Below are 8208 nucleotides of genomic sequence, written 5' to 3'. Positions count from 1 at the left end.
GGGCAGCGTTAAATTAGAAAACATATATTTTTACATTAGATGTTATATTTTGATTTTAAATTCTCTGTTGTTTTATATAGAATTGCTCTATAGTCTATACAGTATTTAACACAATTACATCAGAAGTAACTAATTAAATTACTGAAAAATTAATTACTTTACTTTTTTTAATGAAAAAGTAATTTAATTACAGTAACTAATTACTTAGTAATGCATTACACCCAACACTGGTGGAAATTAACATTACCCAAGATTAAAAAATGCTGTAATTTGTAATTATTTCATCTTACCAATTGCATTACTCATGCTGAAGGAATATTCCGGATTCAGTACAAGTAAAGCTCAATTGACAGCATTTGTGGCATATTGATGATAACCACAAAAACTATTTTAGACTTGTCCCTCATTTTCTTAAAAAAAGAAAAAGCAAAGATCTGGGTTACAGTGAGGCACTTACAATGGAAGCGAATGGGGACAAGATGTAGCCAGCAAGATGGAAGTTTCAGTGTGACATCTTTAAACACAGTCATGTACAATCTGGAGTTACAGTAAGTTTTTATTTTTTATTCATACTTACACAAATGACACACACATTCAAAACATCTTTTGGCACTTTTTGGGCACCTCTGTTTTCTGCATAACAGATGAAACAGGATTCCACACCTGTGCCAGGTATATCATAATACAGATGTGAATGAATGACCTTTTACAGTGAATATGACCAAAAACTTCCCAATTCTTGATCCATGAATATCAACTGTGCATGCGGTATAAGAACTGCTTTTTTATTTAGATCAATACACCCCATCTAGAAAAGGCACAATTTCTATATAAGAGAGAATTTGATTTTACCCTATAAAGTTAAAAGTATATTCCAGGTTCAATCCAAGCTTAATCAACAGCATTTGTGGCATAATGTCGATTACCACAAAACATTTATTTGGACTCTTTTCTCCTTTTCTTTAAAAAAAAAAAAAAAAAAGCAAAAATATGGGTTACAATGAGACACTCACAATGGAAGTGAATGGAACTAATCGATACACAGTTATGCTCAAAAGTTTGCATACCCTGGCAGAAATTGTGAAATTTTGGCATTGATTTTGAAAATATGACTGATCATGTCTTTATTTAAGGATAATGATCATATGAAGCAATTTATTATCACATAGTTGTTTGGCTTCTTTTTAAATCATAATGATAACAGAAATCACCCAAATGGCCCTGATCAAAAGTTTACATACCCTTGAATGTTTGGCCTTGTTACAGACACACAAGGTGACACACAAAGGTTTAAATGGCTATTAAAGTTTAATTTCCCACACCTGTGGCTTTTTAAATTGCAATTAGTGTCTGTGTATAAATAGTCAATGAGTTTGTTAGCTCTCATGTGGATGCACTGAGCAGGCTAGATACTGAGCCATGGGGAGCAGAAAAGAACTGTCAAAAGACCTGCATAACAAGGTAATGGAACTTTACAAAGATGGAAAAGGATATAAAAAGATATCCAAAGCCTTGAAAATGCCAGTCAGTACTGTTCAATCACTTATTAAGAAGTGGAAAATTTGGGAATCTCTTGATACCAAGCCAAGGTCAGGCAGACCAAGAAAGATTTCAGCCACAACTGCCAGAAGAATTGTTCGGGATACAAAGAAAAACCCACAGGTAACCTCAGGAGAAATACAGGCTGCTCTGGAAAAAGACGGTGTAGTTGTTTCAAGGAGCACAATACGATGATACTTGAACAAAAATGAGCTGCATGGTCGAGTTGCCAGAAAGAAGCCTTTACTGCACCAATGCCACAAAAAAGCCCGGTTACAATATGCCGACAACAGCTTGACACACCTCACAGCTTCTGGCACACTGTAATTTTGGAGTGACGAGACCAAAATAGAGCTTTACGGTCACAACCATAAGCGCTATGTTTGGAGAGGGGTCAACAAGGCCGATAGTGAAAAGAATACCATCCCCACTGTGAAGCATGGTGGTGGCTCACTGATGATTTGGGGGGGTGTGAGCTCTAAAGGCACGGGGAATCTTGTGAAAATTGATGGCAAGATGAATGCAGCATATAATCAGAAAATACTGGCAGACAATTTGCATTCTTCTGCACGAAAGCTGCGCATGGGACGCTCTTGGACATTCCAGCACGACAATGACCCTAAGCACAAGGCCAAGTTGATCCTCCAGTGGTTACAGCAGAAAAAGGTGAAGGTTCTGGAGTGGCCATCACAGTCTCCTGACCTTAAAATCATCGAGCCACTCTGGGGAGATCTCAAACGTGTAGTTCATGCAAGACGACCAAAGACTTTGCATGACCTGGAGGCATTTTGCCAAGACGAATGGGCAGCTATACCACCTGCAAGAATTTGGGGCCTCATAGACAACTATTACAAAAGACTGCACGCTGTCATTGATGCTAAAGGCGGCAATACACAGTATTAAGAACTAAGGGTATGCAGACTTTTGAACAGGGGTCATTTCATTTTTTTCTTTGTTGCCATGTTTTGTTTTATGATTGTGCCATTCTGTTATAACCAACAGCTGAATATGAATCCCATAAGAAATAAGAGAAATGTGTTTTGCCTGCTCACTCATGTTTACTTTAAAAATGGTACATATATTACCAATTCTCCAAGGGTATGCAAACTTTTGAGCACAACTGTACATTAAAATACTGTTTCAAAAGTGTAGATGACACAAGACATGAACAATATCCTTGTAACATGATTTCAGTGTGATAAAATTGCGTATTAACCTTTTCTGTGTAAAGTTACAGCCAATTTTACAATGTCACTGCCATGACGACGTAATGCTGTACACTTCAAAACAACTAAAAAAATGACAATTTAAACATCTTAGCTTAAATAATACTTTAAGTTTTAACAGAAGAATTAATGTAAATGATTTTATAACATTATAAGCTTCACATTTCTGCCTTTAAACACTCCAAAATTTGGCCCCATTCACCTCCATTGTAAGTGCCACACTGTAACCTCAATTTTTACTGTTTTTAAAGAAAAGGAGGAACGAGTCGAAATTAACTTTTGTGGTAATCAGTATTATGCCACAAATACTGTCGATTGAGCTTAACTTGTACTGAACCCGGAACATTCCTTTAACTGGAATATTCCTTAAATTCCATGGCATTCCAAAACCTAAATGTAGCATTTCAAGAGTGAAACGATGAATCTAGATTGTGCCATAGTGTTACAAAAAAACCAACATTATGAAAATAGTGCGATTAAAGTTTGACTTTGACATCCACACATGAAAATGTAAGCCACGTGAAAGAGCTAGAATGGAGTCTGTTAAAAATGTCTTGTTTGCCACATAAATTAGACACAGTAAAAATTTGATTTTTATATTTTCAATAGACCTTATTCACTGTAGCACCATATTTGAGTGAAAACAAGGCTGTGAGAGCATGCACTGCATTAAGCTCCTAAATCACATCTCATTTTCAATAACTCATGTTTTGTGGAGTTGTTTTTTCCCCATTAAAAAACGTTTTACTCCTAAAGAAATGAATTGTAATTTTGAAAAATATGTATAAAATCATGACCACTCACATGAGATGAGGACTCTATTCATATCAGCAACCTTAAAATGCTATTTTATTCTACATGGGGGAGGGTGCCTTCATGGGGGCTGCCATTTTAGAATCACATGACCAGCTGAATACTACAGTACTCGCTTAATCTCAGTAACCGTCTTGTTATTGGACACTTTCACTCTTCAATTAAATGAATCATGGCTGATTGTAAAAAGTGAATTTCTACAATGGCATCTGTAACTGATAACTATTGATTTTGAATGATGCTGCATCCACACCACTAGGTGTCACTGTAAGTCCAAGATGACATGAGCGAAACATTACTGAGTGCACTTTTAATGTTTCATCAGCAGACAATCCAAAACACTTTAAACAACAGTGCAACCCATTGAAAGTCTTTATTCTATCCCCTCACAGCCTCAAAGTCATTCCCATCAAAAATTAAAGATGGCGCTACTGTAAATAAGGTCCATGTGGTGCTTGCCTGTGCAAATCTTGCAGCGACCATGATAGCGTTTTCTAGGTGGTTACTATAGCCCAAAACGAAAGAGCCCACCCTCGAGTCCATGTAAAAAGTTAATTTCGCATTGTCTCATCCACATTAAAATGCCATTTTTTCTCCACCGAAAACGGAATGTTTAAAAAAATCTCATACTTTGGGAAACGATAACAGTTGTGAAATGAGCAATAGTAGCTAATAGTGATGCTTGACAAGCACCACTAATTATCTCTCATAGTCTTTGTTAAAACCCCTCATAACTTCATGTTACTTACAAAAAATGTCATTGCACAAAAATAAAAAATAAAATAAAGGAAATGTAGGATTACATGAATATTACATAGAGAAAAATATGTTTTTAGTGAAGAACATGTGCTTCATGTGTGAAGTAAAAAAATATACAAATACTAGAGTTTAGTAAAATAAATTTCTTAATAACTCACAAAAAAATATGATTCTATATAATAAATCGTGTGACATCACTGGTTCGATTTCAAGATATTAGAGACACAACATGTCTGCTTTTAGTCAGAGCAGTAAACATCAACAGAATGAATACAGACCTTTTTCACAGACTGTGGTGACGTTTTTCCGCCTTATTTCTCAGCATCATTCAAATGTATTAGTGGGTTTTCTTCTTTTGCTCTTGGAGCAAATGGGTAAGTGAAAATAATATTTTCTGTGATCTCCCATTCACCACTGTCGAAGTTTACCCTGCAAACATTTACTTCCGCATTTCAAAACCTGGAGTGTGAAAAAGGTCTATTCAAGAGTAGAACTTGACAAAATCTGACTTTATTAGTGTTAAAATTCTGTTACACGAAGATTACACTTACATTTAGCAGACACATTTTTACCAAAGTAACTTTTAAGAAAGATTAGTGTTTAGTGTTTAGTGTATGACTTTCTCTCTTCCGCGGAACACAAAAGGACCACAAAACTACCTAAAAAAGTATTGTCCACATAGTCTCATTATTCACACAAAGCTACAGTATCATATGGTTTCAGAAGACTTGGAATATAGCACAGCACACAGATTCATATGGATTACTTTTATGGCACTTGACAGCCCGGACATTCTTCAAAATGTCACCTTTTGTGTTCCATGAAAGAAAGAAAGTAATATGGATTGGAATAACAGTTTTCATTTTTGGGTGCACTAACACTTTTAAAATAGACTATGATCGATTGTCAGTGTACTATAATCTTTATTATTCTCTCTTTTTGCAGCCTTTGTGCAAAATGTTAGCAGCACTTATTAAGAAACAAAAAATATCAGTTTCTTATCTACGCTGTTCGTTTACAACCAGGACGCTCCATATTCTCTCTCAGGCATAAAAGATGAGTTCTGGGATCTGCCCCCCCTGCACACCTGTCCCGTTGGTACTGTCCGACGAGCACTGGAACTGAAAGGTCACTTTTCCACACTGCACCTCCGTCATCCCCTCCTGCCCAAAATAACTCAACTCGTTCCCATCCAGAACCACGCTCGCAGTGTAGAACGTGTCCGGTTCTATCTGCACCGGGTGCTCGAAGAACACGGGGAATGTGTTACTGGAACCGTCGGAGAAGTATTTGATGATGGCGAGGCCGAGCGGCACGCCTTGCCGTTTCAGCTCAATCTTGGCCTGGTACTCGGCCGAACCACAGCTGGAACCGTACAGCCCGAACCCAGCAATAAAGACACGTTTGTCCACAGCAAACTGGATGCTGTCACAGCGTCCACGGTATCGCCACTGATTGCTACGATACGCGCAAGACTGGAACCGGTGACACTTTTGCGGCGTTAAACCTTTCCGTGGTTTACAGATGAACTTGAGCTCGGGTTTCTTCGCCGCTGTGTACCACAAGAAAATACTGTTGGTTTCGTTGAGCGTCAGCACGCCGGATTGCGCCACACCATTGGCGAAATCATCTAGCGCCATTGCCGGGATCCGAATCAAGTAGATGGCCTTTCCCAAAACAAGCCGCTTATTCTCGATCGTTGGCTGTAGTTCTTGTCGATTACACTCGGCTTCCGCCCAGCTCAATGCCGCATCAAACACTACCATCTCTTTGGCATTGAGTGTCTCCCGCCGCAGGATGCTCTCCAAGGTCTGAACATCGATGTCGCAGAATCCCTCCGATCGGAGGGCGAGTTCTGCCTGCGCGTCGATAACCTCCCAACATCGCTGTGTGAGATCGGGCTCTTCGAACAGGCAGCTTTGAGACAGCAGGACGCAGGCATTGCGAGCGCTCAGGCTGGTCTCCAAGAAGTTGACGCAAGCACGAGCCAAGTGTGGAATGATGTACTTTTTGGCAGCATAAAGTGTGGCGAGTACGGTGTCTGCACACAGGTCAATCTCATCACAGTAAATATACCTGAAAGGAGAGAGCACATAAAAGGTTTTTGTATTTTCTGTTCTAGAATAATGCAGCATAAAGAAAGTAATTACTAAAGGCCAAAGTATACTTCGGTTGACCGCGTTCCGGATCGCTCCGCGCACAGTATTCGTTGCACGCACTGCCTACAATTTCTTGACACACAGATATGCCTCGTCTGTGTGCATCGGCAACGCTGTGTGCAACAAATATGCTGTTGACTGTATTTGCGGACTTTGAAAGGCAACGCAGTCGACTGGGCGCAATCTGATCCGGAACGCAGATAAATAAAGTATACCTGAGCCTTTAGTCTGCCTTGGATCAAGTGTGAAATCTAACTTCAGCATGGCCAGGAAGGAAGCTGGTTCCACATCAGGGATCCGGATCTCATCTTTATCTTCAGCCAGCTCTCCATAGAACATGGCATGAAATACAGAACTTCCCACAGCCAGCACATACTGAAAGAGAGAAGAGGGAATGGATTATATTCTCATTCTCATAGCTATTTATCTTTGGATTTTGTGGTGAAATGTGTCCTGGACAGTTTTCAATTCACCCTTCTACAAAGATGTTTGCTACGGTGCTAGGTTGAACCGGCGTAAGTGTGTACCTTGTGTCCCGGCAATCTCTGGGTTCCCCCGGGAGGTCCAACCACAAAGTGAATATCGGCCATCTGCTCGTTGTTGAACATGATTGCGTTCCTGCAGGGACAAATAACAGCCTTTTAAAGCACTGACATCTTGACTAAGCTCTAAAATTATGCTTAAGTAGAGTTTAGAACCAACTGAGACACACAACTGCTCTGTTGTGACACCTAATGAGCTGCCTACGTAGTAGCCTTTTAAGGCATCAGAGGTCTCTGTAAGAAGACTGTTCCAAAAGATTGCTGCTTGGACTGGGAAAATATCGATTTTCTGATGCGTCACGACATAAATATGAACGATCTCGATATCAATTCTTAAATATCAAAATCGATCTTTTACCATATGCGCAACTCTCTACAATGCGAGTAAATAACTAGCATATGAGACAACATTTAGCACTATGCGACTAAAAATGTCTGTGATTAGCTACTACCTGGTACATTTTCATATTTCTCTCACGTGTGATTAAGTAGTATATTGGCGAAAAGTTCAACACCGTTTAACTGCGTGTTGAGAGTTAAAGTTTGATTTGACTCGTTCCGTGTAATGTGTGTCCAAAGATGAGATCCACACAATCCATTTGTCATTGAACAATGTCTTTTTTAATATTCTTTCTGTTTTTTATAGTTAATTTGAAGTCAAATACAACAAAACATAAACATTTAACTCTAATCATGCATAGCACGAATGAGGTAAAGAAGCCATTTGAGTCTCCCTTGCTAACATGTGCTCGTTTTCAGAACTGCCGGTTTTCTTAAAGAGACAGTAACGATTTTTATCATGCACTCTGCAAATTAATGGAAATACTTGTAAATTGTATAAATTAAGCATTAAACAATAAACATGTAACAAACTATTATATATGCAATATATTATCATATTTATTGATGGAATACATAGATATGTCCATTTTATTAAGCTAAAATGTGAACAAAATGATGAAAAACAAATCAAATGTAATTAGTAAAATGTATATTTTCGTAATGTACCTAGTTAAAAGGTCCCCCGTATAATTAACAGCTTTAGTTTTCATATGTAGGCAAAATGGACATTATAACTGAAATATACCCATATGACTCAAAATATGAATCGAATCTGTATATCTGTATCCTACCCAGCCCAAGTTATAATATATTTACTGCGTTCAGTTC

General features: G+C 38.4%; 1 protein-coding gene across 1 annotated transcript in view; it reads right to left on the bottom strand.

Moving 5' to 3' along the window:
• Nucleotides 1–5240: 5240 nt before the first annotated feature.
• The window catches only part of LOC127445398 (BTB/POZ domain-containing protein 3-like), a 3971-nt gene continuing 1003 nt past the window's right edge, over nt 5241–8208 (bottom strand). The window contains exons 3-5 of the mRNA XM_051705446.1: nt 7024–7114; nt 6753–6871; nt 5241–6413 (exon numbers count right to left, since the gene is read on the bottom strand). Coding sequence (XP_051561406.1) covers nt 5381–6413; nt 6753–6871; nt 7024–7114 — 1243 coding nt within the window. The 3' untranslated portion in view covers nt 5241–5380. The remainder of the gene's footprint in view (nt 6414–6752; nt 6872–7023; nt 7115–8208) is intronic.

Source organism: Myxocyprinus asiaticus, chromosome 8 (assembly GCF_019703515.2).
Source record: "Myxocyprinus asiaticus isolate MX2 ecotype Aquarium Trade chromosome 8, UBuf_Myxa_2, whole genome shotgun sequence".
NCBI lineage: Eukaryota > Metazoa > Chordata > Actinopteri > Cypriniformes > Catostomidae > Myxocyprinus > Myxocyprinus asiaticus.
This window is presented reverse-complemented; position numbering and strand designations above follow the sequence as displayed.